Source organism: Strigops habroptila, chromosome 16 (assembly GCF_004027225.2).
Source record: "Strigops habroptila isolate Jane chromosome 16, bStrHab1.2.pri, whole genome shotgun sequence".
Classification (NCBI taxonomy): domain Eukaryota; kingdom Metazoa; phylum Chordata; class Aves; order Psittaciformes; family Psittacidae; genus Strigops; species Strigops habroptila.
Genome location: NC_044292.2, coordinates 4,098,663 through 4,119,319, shown reverse-complemented (window position 1 = coordinate 4,119,319; position 20,657 = coordinate 4,098,663). Strand labels below are relative to the sequence as shown.

At 39.4% G+C, this 20,657-nt stretch overlaps 1 protein-coding gene across 10 annotated transcripts in view; it reads left to right on the top strand.

Moving 5' to 3' along the window:
- Positions 1 to 20,657, top strand: part of KIF1B (kinesin family member 1B) — a 94,862-nt gene that overhangs the window by 33,237 nt on the left and 40,968 nt on the right. For 4 of the 10 annotated variants that reach the window (XM_030507806.1, XM_030507803.1, XM_030507805.1 and 1 more), the window contains 10 exons: positions 4 to 82; positions 620 to 762; positions 4,380 to 4,513; positions 5,637 to 5,716; positions 7,042 to 7,117; positions 9,923 to 10,002; positions 11,395 to 11,501; positions 11,970 to 12,053; positions 13,617 to 13,797; positions 14,193 to 14,265. In XM_030507806.1, coding sequence (XP_030363666.1) covers positions 4 to 82; positions 620 to 762; positions 4,380 to 4,513; positions 5,637 to 5,716; positions 7,042 to 7,117; positions 9,923 to 10,002; positions 11,395 to 11,501; positions 11,970 to 12,053; positions 13,617 to 13,797; positions 14,193 to 14,265 — 1,037 coding nt within the window. Of the gene's footprint in view, positions 1 to 3; positions 83 to 619; positions 763 to 1,905; positions 1,948 to 4,301; positions 4,514 to 5,636; positions 5,717 to 7,041; positions 7,118 to 9,922; positions 10,003 to 11,394; positions 11,502 to 11,969; positions 12,054 to 13,616; positions 13,798 to 14,192; positions 14,266 to 18,319; positions 19,829 to 20,657 lie in introns of those variants that run through there. The other 6 variants (XM_030507798.1, XM_030507804.1, XM_030507797.1 and 3 more) reach the window with 4 other exon arrangements.

Genomic DNA, 20,657 nt, shown 5'->3' with positions numbered 1-20,657 from the left:
TAGGTGGTAATTCCAGAACTGCGATGGTTGCTGCTTTGAGTCCAGCTGACATAAACTATGATGAAACTTTGAGCACTTTAAGGTACTTTCTTTTTATTTGAGGTGGATATGGGTAGCTGTGAGCTCCAATAGCCACATTCTGTCCTTCAGACTTTCGGATTATTATGCTTCGAGAACATTTGTAGGGAAGATGACTATACAAAAATTCAATTACCCTGAAAGAGGAAAACTGATCTATTTTGCGTGAATAGGGAGCTAGGGATTTATTGCCTACTCTTAACTTGAAAAATCAAACTCTTCTTGTGTTCATATGTTCTGTTCCAGTGTGGTCCCTAAAATTGAGCATGCTGGTCAAGCTGAGGCTTCAAAGCACTGAATAAAGAAAGAAGGAAAGAAAAATGTATTGTCTGTTGTACATATTGTTAATCCATCTTGAATAGGACTTTTTGGAGCAATACCCTGTATTAAATATGAGTTCAACTGCATGGCTTAGTATAATCCAGGATTCTTTTCTGACCTGCAGCTGCAGCTTAATGTCTCCTATATTGCTGCATTCCTGTGTTGCATCTCAGCACGTACATGCTTATTGTAATGTTTCACTGGTTTGGTCTGGTTTCAGATATGCAGATCGTGCAAAACAGATTAAATGCAATGCTGTTATCAATGAAGATCCCAATGCCAAGCTGGTGCGTGAGCTGAAGGAGGAGGTGACAAGGCTTAAGGATCTCCTGCGTGCCCAAGGGCTGGGAGATATTATTGACAGTAAGTGGATTAAATAGACCTTACCATCTTGAGGTTGGTCTGTCTTACAGAGGAGGGAGGGCTGGGCCTGTGAGACGAAGGGGTTTAAAACATGGGAGTTAAATGTAGGTGCTGATATTAAATTTGAACAGGGTTTTAGAAATGACTTTAAAAAGTCCATCCTAGGACAGTCTGTAGAGTTGACAGGCCACCTTCAAACTCTCCAGGAAAAACATGGAAATTGAGTTTCCTGTTACTGTAGAAATGATTTTCTGTAAGGGAATTTACACATTCAGGAGTTGCCCTGATGTCTTATGGAGGGTTTTTTGTCTGGCTGCCAATAAAAGGAGGATAGAAACTTGATTTCATACTGAGAAACAAAGCATCTTTTCTTCCTCCTTAAAGGGTTAAGGTTACAAGTTGATACCTGGCTTCAATGCTCTCCTTGCTCAGAAAAGAAAACGATGACTAATTCCTGTTAGACAATGTCCTGAGTGACAAACCATTTGTCATCTCAAAATAACCAGCTATGAAACAGCTGCTTGTGAATAAATAATGAATTCTTTTGGGGCGAGATTTTGAGTTAGGTTGGCAGAGCAATATTGTACTCGTTTGCTTTGCCAGCAACCTCTTAAAGCACCAGAACACATTTGTGCCTGAATTCTTTCCTTGTCTTCATTCCAAACAAGGCAAATAATAAACCAAAATTTAGGCTGCTGCATTCTTGTCTAATACAAACAATGGTTTAATTCCTAGGGAAGGAAATGCCCATAAAAACACAGAATGTATTCCAGTGGATTAAAAGATTCTTTGACTTAAAAAAAGGGGAATGTTCCATTAGATTCTGTTCTGTCAGAGCTTATTTGCTTGTGAAGCAGAGGTCCTGACTGAGTCACAGACTGCTTAAAGATGTGTAACATGTATTTACCTTTTTGTTTGCTTGTTTTCAAGAGAATGGGGCCAGAAGACAATGAAATGCAAGTGTGTTTATGCTTGGTACAGTCTGTGTTTTTTGGTTCTAAATCAAAACTGAAAAAAATACCTTTGTTATTGAAAACTGTATTTTGTTTCTTTAGATATCAAGTAGTATTTTCTTCCCTTCCTGTGTCCTAGTGAACCTTCAATTTTGATCCTTCTTGTGTTTTCCCTCCTGCTTCCTTTCAGTTGATCCAATGGGAGATGAATACTCTGGAAGTGGAGGCAAATGTGTGTATTGTGTGGTTCTCTTTTTAACCTGCTTTCTCTGGGTCAGCTTTTAACTGAGCTTTGCATGCCAGCATTTCTCATGGGGAAATCCCAGACAGAACACTCACTGTGGAATGCAGTGCTGGTTCATGGAAACTAGCTTAACCAGCATTCTTAGATTGAGTCGACAGTCAAACAGAAGTGCAGAGTTTCAAATACAACATATGTTCATTGCTTTCTTTTCTGGCAGGGTATAGAAAGGAGAGTGGTAGTTCTTTAGTCTGTTTTCATGACAGGCAACAGTTTAGATTGGAACTAGAAAATCTTTTTCTGACCTCTCTCAAGTTACTCAGTTGAAACAGCTTCTGCACACTTAGCTTCTGGCCTTTCAACATCTCTTTTCCACCTACAAGTATTTGTTTTAAATATATCTATTGATATAGAAATACATCTATTTCAAGATGAAATGCTACCATTTACTCCTGGAGACTGAGATTTGTTTATTTATATGGTCTCTTTAAAAACATGGACATCTTATACTAATGGAAGTTGCTTATTTGAACTCAAATACTTGGTTGCAGATGATTAACTGAATAGGGTTAAAACAGTCAGCAAATAACATTTTATTTCTGTCCTACTGTTTGCTTCTGGGAAAGAAATATAACTAGTCCATTGCAGGAGAAATGTATTCTATGTAAATTAGGGGTTGGTAGACTTTTTAAACTCTTTCAGTCAGTTTTCTTCGCCCTCACTCAAATAGTATCAACTGGAAGAGATCTGTCTGTAATTTCCTAGATTTAAAGCTACTGGTGGTGTAAAGACTCATCCTGGCCTTGTCTTACATTCTGATGCTGCTTCCAGCGTGTGCATATGTCATCCGTGTGAAAGCTGCAGCCTCCAGGAGAAGCGTGCATGATGTTGAGGGTTTTGGTTCTCTCTGGTCACAGCAACTGAAAGCTTTTGCAAGTGCCACTTCCTTTATCTTCAGGGGTGCATGTGTCTGTTGGCCTCTCAAGACTTCATCCTCCCTGCTCTGTCGTGCCTGCTTTCCTCATCCCGATGGCATTCCCTTTCCTTAACCTGCTTTTCTTCTGGTAAACTCCCACCCCTGCTTCCTGTATTTGCAGATGGTGGTTTTCAAACTGACTTGATGCAGTCATGTTTTATGAGGCTGAAGCAGCAGGTTGAATGTGGAGTGAACTAGAGCATAAGGCTGACAATAGCAGAATTGTTCAGGGGAAGAGTAGAGGAGATGTAGGAGGACATGGAAATTTATGCAATGTCTGGGAAAGCATCTCATTTTTGTAAGTGTGAAGCCCTTGTTTATAACTTGCAAGGTCTGATTTGAGCTGTTCTTTCCTAAGGATGCTTATTTTAAAGGATTTTTTAACAGAATTTTAAACCATCAAAATTGTTAAAACTGATCTGTTGTCTGATATTTCCAAGTTAAGATTTTTTTTGGGGGGGTGTATGTGATTATTCTGAGAATATGGTTTACAGACATAGCTGAGAAACTAAGATTAAAATAAATTGCCTTTGGGTATTTGTTCTCAAATCATTCATTCACCTTTGCCTTGCTTTCTGTTTTACGAGGAGGGATCTTTCAGGCCTCCGGGTTTTGAGGCTACAAAAGCTGCCTTATTAAATTTTGGGGTTTTTTTAAGGCCTCCCTCATCTAAACTAAGACCAAAAAGCTTTAAAGCACCTTCAGAAGTCCAATAACCTTATCAGATATTTCACTGATCAGGTGTCTTAGCTTTCCATTTTTCAGACAAGGAGGGTGAAGAAGTAGCATAAGGATGTTGTTATGAACTTGTGTCCTCCCCAGCATGGACTGACAGGTGGTTTACGTACTCTTGTGGGAGAACTTAAGGAGGGGTAGTTCTTTGTGGCCTGGGTGGTTCAGCAGCAGAACCACTGCTGTGACAAACATTTACTTAATCATGATTTTAGATTAAAGGAGTCCAGAAGAGAATGTTTGGCTGAGTTGAGAATGTCACTCGTGTCACACTGAATCTGCTCCTGGTCTGAGCTCCGTGGTGCTCAGTTTAGTGTTTAGCTGGGAATAGGATGATTGATTTTTTGGCAAGTGTGTAAATTACTTTTTACAAGCTTTTTTGTTTTTGATCAAAATGTTTTATGAAGAAGTCCTTACTAGTAATCCTCAGGGTCTGACCTGAGCTACCCATATGTTGTGGATACTAAAAAGATTTGTTTCAGAACTGCCATCTAAAAATTACAAAACTTGTTGCTGCTTAAATGCTTTCCTCTTACACTGGTATTTCCTTCCTTTCCTTTTTCCTCTTCCTTCCTTCTTCCTATTTTCCTTTTCCCCATCTTCCTGCCTTCCCTCTGTCTGTGTGTCTCTCTCCCAGATTTGAAAGATTTTCAGAACAATAAACATAGATACTTGCTAGCCTCCGAGAATCAACGTCCTGGCAATTTTTCCACAGCCTCCATGGGGTCTCTCACTGCATCTCCATCCTCCTGCTCTCTCAGTAGTCAGGTGGGCATAACATCTGTGTCCAGTATACAGGAAAGAATCATGTCAACACCTGGAGGAGAAGAGGCAATTGAACGTTTGAAGGTGGGTATTGCTGTAGATTGAGGAGTCTTGGTCTTTTCCAAGGCTAAATAGCAGTGAACCTGGGAGAACTTTCCTTCATAAATATGTCCAGTATGCTACTGTTTCTATAGGAAGCTGTCTTAAAGCCACTTGCACCTTAAAAAGGGCACTTAACAGTAGTGGGCTAGAAGCTGGATTTATGCACAGCCTTTCTTGTTAGAATTATTTAGCTTTAATTGTAGTCTGGAGCTACAAGTAAATTATAAATGAAAGTCTTGATTTGTGTTTACAAGTCCTCTGATGCTGTGGTAATTACGGAAAATATGATCATAAGTATAGACTTCAGGAGGCCTGGTCAGCACTAGTGTGGACAAAGTCTGCCTGGCAAATGCACTCAGCTTTCAGAAAACCAAATTACCCCCAGGTTGAAAGGAACAAGGAAGAATAATCCTGCCACTGTTGTGTTCACCCAGCCCCCACAGATTAAAATGTGAAGCACACAGAATAGTATGCTGTACCCAGACAATAGCAGCCTTGTCCCAGTTCTGCATAGAACTGAACTGCATCAAAAGTGCATTACAGTGAAGTATTTCTTGATTTTTATGAAAGCTCCCCCCCCAGTCTCCATGGGTGGATGAGTGGGGAGAGCTGGCTGTGTTGAATCTCTGCTTCATTCTCATGTCTTGTCCATGAGATGCTGCCACAGGGGTTGGAATGGGCTGGAACACACACTGCATATCCCTTTCCGATTGGAAACCTGCTGTTGCCATGGAAATAACAGTGTGGTCTCTGCAGTGCCTTGGCATCCAGTTACTGAATGATGTCTGTAAATCAGATTTAAATTAAAAAAGGGGAGGGGGGAAGAGAATATAAAAAAAAGGGGAGGAAAAAGGAAAAAAATGAGGTGGTTGAAATGAAAATCTGACTGTGGTTAGATATGAAGTCATCTTTTCATCTTGGCTTGCTTTGAAATCTATTTACCCTTTTAAAAATGAGACAATTTAGAGTTTTGAAGTACTGAGAGTAATTTTTATATCCAGAATAAATCCGAGGTCTAGAACTGAGCATAAACTTTAATTGCTTTGTGTGTTCTGGAAAGAACTTTGAGAGGAATTGTAACACGGCTTCTGGGGTTTTCACGCAGGAATCTGAGAAGATCATTGCAGAGCTGAATGAAACATGGGAAGAGAAGCTGAGGAAAACTGAGGCCATTAGGATGGAAAGGTCAGGAATCAGAAGTGCTGTAGGTGTTGATGGTCTCTAGAAGACAAGGAAGTGTGGAAAATGCTGAATGTTATTCTGTTCAAAAGCAATAGTGCTCAGTGATAATTCTGCTGATGTTAACAGCAGGGGCAATGCTGAGAGCTGTATTTTTTTTCCTGCATTCCCTAAAGTGTTTACTGCTGTAATTCAGGTAACATTGGCTACTGCTACATTGGCTTCTGCTGTGAAGCAGCATCGAGTCTGGGTTTCTTCCATCGCCCTTTCACCATTCTCTCACATGCTAAAAATGCTGGCCCTTAAGTTAAGCAGAAAAGGTTAAGTTTTTAGTACCAGTGTATCTAAAACTATGGAACAGCTTCAACTTCCCAGCTTTGGTTTGAATTGTGTCTTAGAGCAACAAGACAAATGCTTAATAATTGTCAGAAAGTGGGTGCCACTAAACAGAGCATTACTTATTATATGAAAAGCTTACAAAATATGTGAGGGAAATATTTTTGCCTGGAAACAGTGTGGCTGAACTGTCCATAATATAATGAAAGGTGTATGAAGAAAGTGGATAGAGATTCATTATTCACTAATGGAGCCGAGGGACTTTAAGACAAGCAGGTGATTTGAAACAAATAGGAAGTTCTCACAGTACCTAGGTAAGCTGTGGAAGTCTTTGCTGCATTATGTTGATGATGCTAGGAGTTGAATTAAAAAAAGATGCCAAAACCTCAAAGAAACCCCCACCAATAAAACCACTTTGGATAGGTTTTTAAAAGAAATGCCACCATTAATTCTGGAAATTCCTTAGGAAGAGATTGGGAGACACTCTGAATACTTTGGGAAAATATCACAGTGTTTGCCATGTTCTTGTTGTTCTGTGTTGACATCACTGTTGTGCTTTTTCATAGCTAAGAATAGTGTGTTACATGAACAGTTTAACTGGACACAATCCTTTTTAACTCTTTAAGAAGGAGAGAGTGCTTTCTGTATTAGTAAAGGAAGAGCCAGTTAAGTCTTTGTAAATTAATGGATAGTAGTAGCTCCTTTTACTTAAATTTAGAACAGATTTAACCTTCTTTAAAGAAGCAATGAATGTAATGTCCTAAAATGTACTTACCTTGTCATACATTATTGCACTAAAATGCTTTTGCTGTTCTTCAGGCCTATAAATTCTAGGGCTAAAGTTTAGAAACTTACCCTATTGTGTTATGAGGTGGTGACAGTCCTGGCTGTATGGTGGGTGGATAGGCTGGTTGAAGGTCTAATGTGGCTTTCATTAGCCCTTACTTTGTCTAAGAAGCCTAAAATATGGTAAATATCTTGCTTTTCTCTCTCAGGGAGGCATTGTTGGCAGAAATGGGAGTTGCCATTCGGGAAGATGGAGGAACACTGGGAGTCTTCTCACCTAAAAAGGTAGAGAAAATTGATAAGTATTGCATCATGTCCTTGAAAGGCTGAACAACCCGGGAGGAGAGGGTGATGAGGGACTACCACTCACACAGGGGCTTGTATTCGTGTAAGATACAGAAGAACATAAATTAGGTTTGGACCCTTAGTAGCAGTTCCTTTTAAAATATCTTTGTGGAAATAGCTTTAGTATTAGAATCTCTCAAAACACTCTACATCTAAGGATTATTTTGCCCATAATAATGAAGTTGGACACTTCCTCATGCAAGCGATGCAACATAGTACTTAATGCTTTTAGCGGAGCTGTGGAAAGAATTGCCTGTGGTAGCTTCCATTGGTCATTAAGGTAGGGAAGAATGTGCTAGTCTAAGACATTGGTGGAATAGGAGCAGCATGAAAAGTTCATGGGGAGACCAGAGATATCAAAAATGGTTCAACTTTTTGTACCTTCCATTAGAAAATCTGTACTGCAAGTGTTTGCAGCTCTTTGTGTATCTGTGGATTTGGTAGCAACTCAAAATGCTGCCTCTTAGATTGTTGTTGCCATTTTCTGTGGTAGTTGTCTGTGACTTTCATGTACTCTATCTATTCTTCTTTGGGATACCGAGAGAAGTCTGAAGTCTTGTTTAGGTGCTCTTCCTTGGATTTGTTTATCAGTCCTTTTCTAGCCTGAAACTTGCATGTGCAAGCGTGTAACAAACTTGATCTAAGGTTAAACAGGGACCTATCTAGAGGCATTGCACAGAAATACAGAACAGAGTTGCTTAAAACATTTATTTCTTCACTTGAAGAAGTGTTAGAGTGTTATGTCTGGAGTAGGTTATGTCTGATTTCCTTTTGGTGTCTACTCCAGAACTGCCTAAGGTTTGTAAAGATGCTAATTCATTGAGGGTTCTTTATATTTCTTTCTCTTATGTTATGGATCCTCATCTCCTTTTAGATTTTCCCTCAGAGGCCCTCATCTCTTTTTGATGACTCTTTTGGTGCATTTTCAGCTGATCAGGTTTGTGTATAAATGTCATCTGGATTAAGTAGCTGCTTTGGTAATAGATAGTATTTACCCATATAGGATTTAGTAGGAGAAGTAAAACTCCTGACCTAGTCCTCTCTGCTTCTGTTCCTTGCTATCCTTGCCCTTCAGTTGTATTAGTTCTCCTTTTAGTAACTGTGGCTGCTATTGTGAAAACTTAGGAGATGTAGATAGCAAATTTGAAGGTGTTTTTATAAAGACTTGGCACTTCTGAGGTACCATTATCTACCTAATCACTGTTTTTACCAGCCAAGCTGTAAATTGAACTCTGTAAGGTAAATTTTGCCCACATCCCAAATGAAAAGGTGTCACATTGTGCAATCATCGCTGTGTCTACCAGATTTGCTATTGATGGCAGGAAACTTCTTGAAATGGATCATGGAAATGTAATTGCTTGTGCTGTACTCAAAGATGGGAGCAGGGAAGATTCAGCTCATGCTTGAAGAATGCTGTGCAGGAGAAAGTTGAAGACATAACTGTCTGTGGATGAATACTAGATCTCAGAATTAATGAATAGCCAGTTTTGCTGGCATCATCTTTCAAGTTGTTGAGTTTAATTTCTTACAGAGCTCTCTGTTGCCTGTGAAAGACCCATTCAGACTTTGATTTAGTGTAGTAAATGAACTCAGATGCTAAAACATGTGTGCATACGGCACAGCATTACTTTAAAAGTGTCCTAATGGTACAACTCATAGTGGTGTTACAGCAGTTGACTATGTCTGGGATTTCATTTCTCTCCAGTTTTCTCTTGATTTAAGAGCTTTATGCATCTCCAAATGTTGATTTGGATGCACTGAATAGCGATGACAACATGGGACATCTTCAGCTGTGGTTTTAGGTGGCCCCTGTATTTTTCAGAGTGAAAAAGGTGTCTTGTTCTTTCCCTGTTTCTGTCTTTGTAGTTAAGTCTTCCACTGGGCAATTGGCAGACTTCATTCATAGACAAATTTCAGTGTGAACATCCAGTAATTTTTGAGCTTCTGTAAACTGAGTGCTGTTAGCACCTCTCAAGTAAATATTTTGCACCTAGAATAACTTGATGGAAGCAGTGGTCCTATGGATTTGTACCAAATTTCTTTCTTTTTCCTAAATTTATTCTATTTGAGGATAACAAAACCCAAGTGGATTGTTAACAGTTTTATCTTTTTTACCATCTTTCTTTAATTCTGTTTAACCATTTTTGCCTTTTCTTTTGTGCTTGTGCTTACTGCCATCTCACTGGCTAGATTTTCACACCAAGGCCTTGTGACTTGTTTGCTGATTCCAATGGGGTTTTTTCTCCAAAGAAGGTTGGTTTAGTAACCGTAGTGGATTTAAATGTAGAAGAACTTTAGATGAAGAGCTTCTTAGCTGTTTGTATCAGACAATGTTGGTAGTTTTAGATTTTCTTTTGATGTTAACAGACTTTTCCAAATGAGCACATGATGTGTATTGCCCAGGTTGATTCCACATCAGTTTCAAAGTTTTACTGAAGCTTCTTTTCCTGCTCTCGGGCTTCCACTGTCAAAGTTTACAGAGACTTTACAAGAAATCTTTTTTTACAGCTGATGCCTTTATTCCCTCTCGATACATATTTCAGATAACTAAGCAATCTGAGCTGTATTTCTGCTGATACTTTGTGATGCTCTTCAGTACTACAGGAGGTTATGTTTGAAAAAATGCACTGTGGAATAACCTCACTATTCTTAGCAAAACTGCTGGATTAATACCCATCCTCCACAGCTGTGGCAAGAAGCCCTAAAGTAGGTCCTTAGTTCTTAATTAACTTTTTATTCTTTCAGACTCCTCATCTTGTAAACCTTAACGAAGATCCCCTCATGTCTGAATGTCTGCTTTACTACATCAAAGATGGCATTACTAGGTGAGGATCGGTGCTAATACACTCTGCTTCTTTGCTTGCTTAAATCCCCATGCTGGAAACACTTGTACTATGAGCTATTCAACTTGCAGGTACAAATGAAGCATGAGATTGCTGTAGGTGGAAAAAGTATAGAAATACTTTTTACAACTTTACTTTTAAAGCACAAACTCAGCTTAAAAGTAATGTGTGCAGTCACTTTATGAGAAGTTCATTACTACACCTGGGCAGTGAAAGAAAGCTTGATATCCCTTCTAAGATCTAGGAAACCAAAAGTAATAAAACTTACTGAAAATGCCTTAGAGATTTTGCTGGCTGGAGGATGAAAACCATAATAACTTGATAAAGGCACCTGCAATATGAATGAGTGTTCACTTTGTTATTTAAATAAACTGTTATCCATGCCTCTGCACAAGTAATGTATTCTGCATTCACATATGTGAGATTAAATTTAATTGCCAGACTTGGAATTTAAAACAGATTTTATTCCAAAACTTGTTGTTGAGACATCTGGAAGAAGAGGAGGTGATTTTTGTTACCTTTGGAGCACTAAGCCATGTTTGATTGCATAGTTTGTATATTTCTGGGGACCAAATGGAGAAGAATACACAAACAGGTGCTGTTGTGTGTTACTACTTAATATGCACTGGATCTACTGAAAAGAACATCAAACTTGTAGAGAATTCAGCACAGAATAATGAATAGAATATCTTAGGGCTTAAGAAATCATTTTAAGTTTTGAGCCTAGCTAGCTGACATTAGAAATGTGTACAATAAGAAGTAGAGCAAGAAATTCATCAACATTAAGACATAAAATTCAGTTGTCCCTATCTAGAATTGCTCAAATACTTGAGTAATAGGCATAAATCTTCGTGCTCCAGGGATACAGCAAGCATCTCGCTGCCTGGAAGCTGGATGAAACTGCTCGTGGCATCAAATTGTTTAGCAAATGTCTCCTGAGCCATTTTTCCTCCTTTGTTGAAGTGCAGATGGTGATGATTAGAAGGGGTGATCACTGTATGCAAGCTGAAACCCACCACTGGAAGTTCCTGACATTTCTGTTTCCCCTTCCGCGTTTCTTTGCTAAAGGTAGAAGAGGGTGCACAAGAAAGAAGGAAACACATTAAATCCAGAGGTTTTTAATTCAATTATCTTTATAAATTACATATTTTAAGAGAGAGGAAACTTAATCTTTTGTCAGGCTGTTACCCTCCGGTTCATGGTAAATCTGGTAGGTTCTCTGCAACGCAGAGTTAAGTGTTAGTTCAAACCTATAAACTTGAAAGATAGTAAGAATAGTTTAGATGTTTTTCCTGGATATTTCTGGGCTGCATTGTCCTACAGAGTTGTAGAAAGTGTCTGATTTGCTCCTGAAATATCTTCTGTTGGACTCAGGGTTGGCCAAGCTGATGCTGAGCGAAGGCAAGACATTGTATTGAGTGGGGCTCATATCAAAGAAGAACACTGTGTCTTCCGAAGTGAGAGGAACAACAATGGTGAAGGTAAAAAACTACTTCTCCTAGCAAAATATTGTGTAATCTTTCACTCCTTGCTTGATAGGTTGCCAGGAAATACTGATATTTGAAAGTTTCTCTTACCTGAAGTAAACAGTTTTGACTTGCTGTTTTCTTAAGTCTTAGGGGAAGAAAATTAAGTGATAATAGCTTCAAATTACAGGCTGCAGTCGGTGTAAGAGTTAACTTCTGATCTTGGTTAACTATAAACATGAAAATTCAAACAGAAAAAGGTAATTTCCAACTGCAGTATGTGGAGATGTCAGTAGTATTGATTTTCTCATAGGGCTTTATTTCATTTATAGCCAGCATAGCATCAAGGAGTGATTCACTTGTATCTTGTTTTGGTGTTAGCAGGAAGATGGGCAGGAAATGAGAAGCCTCTAGGGTTTGCACGCTTCTGTTTCTCTACAGCGTTCTCCAAAGTCTCATTTGTCAATGTTCTTTTCTCCATAGTTATTGTAACTTTGGAGCCTTGTGAACGATCAGAAACCTATGTTAATGGCAAGAGGGTTGTGCAGCCTGTGCAGTTGCGCTCAGGTAAGAAATGTTAGAATGGTTTCTTTTGTAGACTCTCCATCTCGGAGTTGTCCATACATGACATTTACATCTTATATAGAGAATGCTGGGTGCTGTTAAAGGACAACAGTGTTGCCTTTTTGGAGTGTAGCTTTTAAACAAAAGTTGGTATCATTCTTTTCTTGGCAGCAGTTCGTTTTCTTTCCTTCTTTGCTGCACTAGCTCTAAGTGTACTTTAATATTCACTGCCACGCAGCATCCTGCTTGTCCTTCTGCTTACCCTGATATTATTCAAATACATTCTTGCCCAAGCCTATTGCCCTTGGCAGTCTCAGTGAGACAGAGCAGACAGACTGCCAGTTGCTGATGGAAAATTCCCAGTTTCCTGGCAAAGCTATGGTATGACCCTCTGCAGTACAACAGCTTCTCTTTGCTCTCATTAGATTTCCCACTCAGTCCCCTACATTCCTTTAGAAAGACATGTGGGGGAGGAATTGAGGAGGAGGGATTTCCCTATATTATGGGTTTTAACTTGTCTCTTTCAAGCTAGGATGCTTTCTGTGTCCCTCACCCATTTTATTACTGGTAAAAAAACAGAAAACAAGCAACAACCCCCACCTCTGAATTATTTGCACCAAGTTATAAGTGAGTATTTTCATGGAGCTGAGTGTAGTGACTTCAGCACAAGTCTGGGCAATTGAAGGAAGAATAGTATTTGCTGTTCTGTGCCTGCATATGGCTCATATTGAGTACCATGAGTTTATCATTTAGTGCAATTACTTTCTCTTCAAAGAAGCATCTATATGTAGTTGAGTTACTAGAATACAGATATGGTCTCTGACATCTTTAAGAGCCTGTATTTTAGTAATATATTAATAAGGGCAATTTTGGTTACTTTGGAGGTCTATTTACTAGAATGCCTTTTTAAAATTATCTACACTAATATGTTCACTGGAAGAGCAGAGACATTCTACTGTCTTTAATCACACACATGTCTCAGGCTTTGTGGGCATGTGGTATCTTTAGGATTTCAGTGAAAGACTTAATAGTAGATTTCTTCAGCTCTTTTGACATTAGTGTAAAAGCTATAAAGTTCTTCCATAAATCCCACTGATTAGGATATGTTAATCACATCTTAAAGAAAAGCAAGCACCGTGCATTCTAGTGTTTGAAGTTAGGCTTTTCCAGGCTGAACATTCTGCTGAAGTGGCTTTTGTCCATGTTTTGGCTCTCGCTGGAGGAGAGAGATGGAATTTCATGCTATGGTTTATTTATTGCAACTGTTGGTCAGTCTCCAAGTTTGTCCTTTAATTTTTTATAAGCTCTACTGGGATGTTAGATCAGACCCATGAGGTGATGACCTTTCTGAGCACTGCTTATCAGCAGTGGCTTGTTCTGTACAAACCAGGCATTCTGCTTTTTTCCTTGTCACCTACTTAACTTGCATGTACACAGAAATCCTTATAGGGCAATCTTTTCTTATGCTGTCATCCCAGAGGATACATGGGATGAATCATTCAGTGATATTTTTCAATAGTTTTGGAATCCTTACCTGAAAGAGTTAATTTCTGTTCCTATATTTAGGAAATCGTATCATCATGGGTAAAAATCATGTCTTCAGATTCAACCATCCAGAGCAGGCACGAGCAGAAAGAGAGAAAACACCATCAGCTGAGACTCCCTCTGAGCCAGTTGACTGGACATTTGCTCAGAGGGAGCTTCTGGAGAAGCAGGGCATTGACATGAAGCAGGAGATGGAGAAAAGGTAACAACTCAAAGTTCTACCTGAAACAAGGAGTCAGCTGGAGGTTGTATGGGTGGTGTCTGTGCAAAACCTAAACCTGGGTTCCGCCACATAGCATCTCTGCTCCCTCTTGTGAAAGTTCAGAAAGCTTCCCTACTTCAGTGTTTCAGTGCTGTAGCCCCTTTAAAAACCACAGGTAAGCACTTGCCACTGACCCTATAGACCTTTTGGTAAAGGACTGAACTGCAATTATAGCAAGTTTCACTTCTATAGTGTTATAATAGACAAATGACAGTTCCTTTTAAGTGGAGTGACTTTTACTCTTGTAACTGTAATTCAGTGGGTTGTGCATATAGAGTACGCTAGCATGAAAATAACGACCTCTTGACTACTTCTACTCTTTTGTTCATCTCTAGATTACAAGAAATGGAGATATTGTATAAGAAAGAGAAGGAGGAAGCTGATCTCTTGCTGGAGCAGCAAAGGCTGGTATGTGTCCTTACTTCAGATTACCTATACCTTTGGCAAACAGTAATTCCTGTCCTTGCTTAGCTGAAAGTTTAGGAAACCTGCTTGGGTTGTCTGCACAATGCAGTTCTCTCTTTGCTTTCAAATACTTTGTGTCTACGGTGAATTATTATCAGCGTGAGTGAGCTCTTTCATGTTAATTCAGAGATTGTAATTGACCATGAAGAGTCTCTTGTTGAGACAGGTTGGATTTCTTGCAACTTAACCTGTAAGAAGGGCATTTCTATGCTCTTGTGTTTTTTGAAGTACCTTTACAATAGTCTAAACAGCTACTTCTTGGGATGTTTGCCTTTATTTTTGTCTTGGATCACCAGAACATACTAATTTTGTGCTGTCAAAGAGATTCCTAGAACATTGATACACTAGGTTTATTTTTTTGAATGACGTCTGAAAATGTTGCTGCATTGTGCATGTTTTAACCCTTCTCCCTCCCCCTGCATGGAGTTCCTTGTAAGGGTCTTAATGGTACACATGCCGATGGTGGGCTTGTGACTAAGGAGTAGTGTGTAAAGGGAATGTTAACTCAGAACAATGGGAATTCCACCATTCCACCTATTTCTTAAATAGGAAGGCTGATAAATTCAGTCTGATATAGGAAGACTTCAGTCTTCTCATAACAAGTATCTTCTGAATTGCATTACAAATAGAAATTCAGGCAGTCTTCCAGCACCCTGTGAATTTGAAAACCAAGCCCAGGAGTGAAACCCAGATATCCTTAAGAAACCCGAGTCTCCTGATTCTGCTTTAACTGCATTGGGTTGTCTTTTAGCCAGAATGCAAATGTAGTTGTGCCTGAATTCTCATAAAAAATTCAGAATCATGATTCATTTGTTTGTAGTATTAGTTTGAGACCATAAAAAACTGTGGGTTAAATGCATGTTGGGTTTTAAACTGTAAAGCTCTTCCCCTTCTTCCCAGAACAGAACAGAGCAAGGTAGTGTGGCTTCCACAGGAAGAAGCCACATAAATTCTTATTTTTAAGTTTATATTATACACTTAAAGACTTCTGCATCTCCAATTCTTTCATTGCAAGGGACTAATTTCTTGGAGAGGAGTGGCTGCAGGTTTTGAACCGAAGCAACACTTAGTTCAGAAAGGAAGTTAAGATGTGACTAATGTAATGTTTCATCTCTGCAATTTTATAGTTAAAATTGGCATAGCTGAAAGTAGTAAGGCAAAAATCAGTTCAATGTGTAAAGGAGATGCAAATAATGGAATTCCCTCCCTTAAATTTTAGCTGACGGGCATAAGCTAAGCTATTGTGTGAATTAAAGATGTGAGAATTGGCTGTCTGGGGAGCTGCTGCAAATAAGGCTGCGTTTATGAAAGTGTTGTGAAGGGAATTTGTTTCCCCGTATATGTAAGATTAAGGGAAAATTCTTTAGACAGTGGGTCATTTAATTCTGTAATAAAGTTGCTGATTACCTTAAGCTGGTTTTGTTCTGGCTGATTTCAATTAGCGGACAGAGGTGGAAGACTATCCTACATGCATTATCCATGTAGTTCCTGACGGACACCTTCCCTAGTTGTAAGGGATCATATTAAATGAGATTGTTGGTCTGTTAAGCAGTATTCTGCTTATCACAGTGCTTAAGAATATTTCAGATGACAGCACAACTTCTTGACACATCTCATAATTTCTGTGTCACCATATGCAGAGTCTGGAATGGACAGGATTAATGCATTCATGCAACAGTTGTTGAGTAACGATTGGGAAATCTGGGAATGCATTTCAGCTTGTGTACCTTAGAAGTATTTACATTGCTGTGATATCCAGCTGCAATATCAGGTTCTCTAACTTACTGCTATGTAAGACTGATATTGAAAGAGAAATATTTTTCTTGGAATATAATCTTGGATATAAGAAGCTGGCTAATCCTGTTTACCAGATTGTTTTGGGTTTGTGCTGAGATTCCAACCAATTTTCCAACCAGTATTACTAGGCAACAGAAATAATCATTCTCCATTTTAGAAATGGAATGTGACAATGTGTTTAATAGTGCTAAAATTATCTTCCTGGTTTTCTTGGTCATAATGCCTGTGACCACTTGATATTAGACTGTGGGTATATACCAATATTAGTTGGTCTGCTTAACCTCTGAGCGCACACAGGGCAATGACCACAGAGTGTCTCTTAATCAGCTTTTTATACACAAGACATGCTTTACCCATAAGTAGTAATATGGTATTTTTGTAACCTATAAGAATAATCCTGTGGAACTTGTGACTTAATGTTTAATAGTTCATGTTTTGCCTTTCTGGGCATAACCATGAACGTGCACATTGTACAGTGTCTTCCTCCAGGGCATCTTCTGTTTCTACTGCAATATGCAGTTTGTTAACTGCTGTTTCCTTAGGCCACAAATTTTGTCAGCTGTAAACTCACAAAGAGTTTATGTTCTGTTTCTAAATCAGTGTTTTGTTTCTATTTTGACCTAAACTAGAAGTTGATACTCTAATGCTGCTCTTAAATATTAAAAATACATTAAGTCACAAGAAACTCAAATAATGTGAATCTTAGGCTGTGGAGCTTGTTGACCATAGAACAGAACAGTATTTCTTCTATTCTCTTTCATCATTCCCAAACCAAATTATATTGTATTCCCCATTCTTTGTGGTCTTCTACCTGAAGTCTTAAGTCTAGGAACCTGTGGTTCTGAGTCAGCGACCTGGGTTTCCTTTGGTTTTAGAGTAACTGGCTGTTATTGCTCCTGATTTCTTATGTTTTATAACTATGTGAAAAATAGGGATGTTAGATAGAGGTTCATTAAAGACCAAGTGCTGTGTTTTATTGAAGATGTTTGGATCACAATAATATGTAGGACTTCTTGTCTATTAAAGAGATGTCTTAATCCTTTAAAGAAAAGTAGGCTGACTTTAATTCCTGGTTGCAGTAAGAAATAATGGATATCCTTAACTTCTGGTGGCAGTAAACCTGAACAAACATTCCTAGCATATGGAAACCTGAAGCACTGCTCATTAAAATTCATTTAGCAAAAGGTGGAAAACTTGTAATGAAGAAGCAAAACATGCATAATTCTTAGCAAGTGTGTGGAAGCTCCAGGCTCTAGGGTTTGAGAAGAGGACAAATCAAGGATATCAAATAGAGAATTTGTATTAAAACAACATATAAAAACAATAAGTCATTACTGCTTCATTCTTCTGAAACATTCCTCGGACAGACAAGACTGTTAATGTTGGTTTTGCTTTAAACTAAGCAACAAGGTGACAAAAGGGGAGAAAAAACCAAAAAGCAAACCACAGCCCACCTCTGAAACTCTGATTCTGGATATCCTTTTAGCTTGTAGGAAGTCTTGGAGTATGAGCCGCTGTCTTCACCTGTCATAGTGGCACTTACAGTCCTTTTAACATTGAACCTTTCGGCTGCTTCTGTTTCATTTTTTCTTATCGTCTAACACTTCTCTGGCTGCTATTGTAGTGAAGTGGATTCTAAACTTGAGCATCCCTGCAACCACGTGCAACGTTACTAACCAGTGTTAACCCGACTTACTCTGGCTGCTCATGACATCTTCTATGATGGCTGTTGTGTTCACCTACCTGGGGAGGATTTGCTGAAAGAAGCAACAGCAGGCACCAAGGCAAATGTGTGTGGCGGGGATTTGCATGTCTTTCTAGCATGTGTGAAGTGCAGTTTACACTTGGTTTTCAATATTTTTTTCACTAGGAACTTGGTTTTAGTTGATTTATTTAAAGATTTTTTGGAAGGGATTGGGAGGGAAGAGTTCAGATTATCTGCTATTTTGAGATGATGAGACTTAAAAATAAAATGTCAATCTTAATTTAGTGAAGAGCTCCAATTTTGACAGTCCGTGACTCTTGAAGATACATTTTAATGTCCTAACACTCAGTCTTCAGGGAGTTCCTTATCACTTGTTCTATTTTGGTTTTTGATTTAGTTTTCTTTGCCTGCTACTTCTTGTTTAGCTTTTCCATTTTCTTACAATTTTAATTTTGGTTATTTTGGGGCCACTTCTTGATTTTTGTTTTTCCAAAGGATGCAGACTCTGATAGTGGGGATGATTCGGACAAGAGATCGTGTGAGGAGAGTTGGAGACTGATCACTTCCCTGAGAGAGAAGCTGCCCCCCAGCAAGCTCCAAACCATTGTAAAAAAGTGTGGCCTCCCCAGCAGTGGGAAGAAACGAGAGCCTATTAAAATGTACCAGATACCCCAACGTCGACGCCTTAGCAAAGACTCCAAATGGGTTACCATCTCAGACTTAAAGATTCAGGCTGTGAAAGAGATTTGCTATGAGGTAGCGCTCAATGACTTCAGGCACACTAGGCAGGAGATTGAGGCTCTGGCCATTGTTAAAATGAAAGAGCTCTGTGCCATGTATGGGAAAAAAGATCCAAATGAGCGTGAATCGTGGCGAGCTGTTGCTCGTGATGTCTGGGATACAGTAGGAGTCGGAGATGAGAAGATTGAAGATATTATGGCCAATGGTAAAGGCATAACTGATGTGGATGACCTCAAGGTGCATATAGACAAATTGGAAGATATTTTGCAAGAAGTGAAGAAGCAAAACAACATGAAGGATGAAGAGATAAAAGTCCTTAGAAATAAGATGCTAAAAATGGAGAAGGTTTTACCTCTGATAGGGTCTCCAGAGAAAGCTCAGTCAACCATTGCTAATGCTAAGTCTCCAAACTCTGCCAGTGTGGTGGATGCGGATAAGAAGCCCACGGATGACTTAAAAAGAAGCGAGAATGATGAACTTGCCAAAGAGGAGCGTGTTTCTCAGTTAATGGCAGGTGATCCAGCTTTCAGACGTGGACGGTTACGTTGGATGAGGCAAGAACAGATCCGGTTTAAAAATCTGCAGCAGCAGGAAATAGCAAAACAGCTCCGTCGACAAAACATGCCTCACCGATTTATCCCGCCTGAAAATCGCAAGCCCCGCTTTCCTTTCAAAAGCAATCCCAAACATAGGAACTCATGGAGTCCAGGCACCCATATAATTATCACAGAGGATGAAGTTATTGAGGTTCGAATCCCAAAAGAAGATGATAAGAGCAAAGAGGAAAGCAAAGAGAAGGAAAGCAAAGCTGCTCCTAAAGACCCTCAGCAGCTGTGGAATCTTTATGGTCCCCAGAGGAATCAAGATAACATCCAAATTAACAGGCAGCAGTTAAACACGCAGCCACAGCCTAGCAGCCAGCAGCAGCCATCACCTCAGTTGCGCTGGAGAAGCAATTCTCTCAATAATGGCTCTCAGAAAGGCTTGCGGCGCCAGAGCTCGGGCTCCTCTGAATCCCTGCACTCCTACAGCGGGCAGCAGAACCCAGACCTGCAGACTTTCCAGCAGAAACGGCACATCCACCAGCACCGCCAGCCTTACTGCAACCACAGCAATGGAGGCGGTGCAGAAGGCAGCACAGCCAACTCCCACCCAAAACAGACTGACCGGCCTAACCACTATAACCAGTTTGTGACGCCCCCACGGATGAGGCGCCAGTTCTCAGCACCCAACCTCAAAGCGGGCAGAGAAACCACAGTATGATTAGTTGGCCAAGAGTAGGCTGGGGGAGGAGGGAAGCAGGGGCAGTTCTGGGTTATCATTGAGAAACAGCCAGGATTGGCTTTGCTTATGTCTTTGGGTTTTGTTTGGCCAGGTAGAACTTGACACCCAAACACAAGGTACTGGCCCTTCAGCCCGTTCAGTTTGCATGTGACTTGTTGAGGTTTAAACACTGATTGGAAGAACATCCTGAAAAATTAAAACCTTTTTTCCTAGACTAGAAGACTTGGAGGGAGGGATGTGGAGGGGAGAACTTCCCTGCTAGCTCATTTACCAGGGTTTTTTGTGTGTGTCTTGGAGTATTTTTCTAATGCTGAAAATATTGTCTGGAACTTACAAAGTGCTACCTTCCTCCTGTGTTCTATGTAGACAATCAAAAGAGGAATTTAGTTTATAGCATTGAATGTTCCTTGTGACCTTTTTCTTAGCAATAAGGAAACTGACCATCTGGTTTTAAATTGGTCTGGCTCTTCAGAACAATATTTTCCACTCTTAACTCCAATTCTTAATAGTAATAATAATCTATAAACCAAAAGTTGTCGGCTGACGAGATACGTGGCTTTGTTTTATAGAGAAGTTAAGAAGAGCTATTGGGTCACAACAGTCCTACTCCCTGAGTAGATGTCTTTTTTTTTCTTCTTCTGCTTAAGTTCATGATTATTGGTATTAAATTGCTGTGACAGTTAAACCTGCCTGAATGGAATTTTATGTCAGAATATATATATATTGCTGAAGCAATACTTTGGAAATAAGCTTTTTCTAATTCCCTTTGTATCTCTAAATATCATAGTTTTTAATTATTATGAAGAGA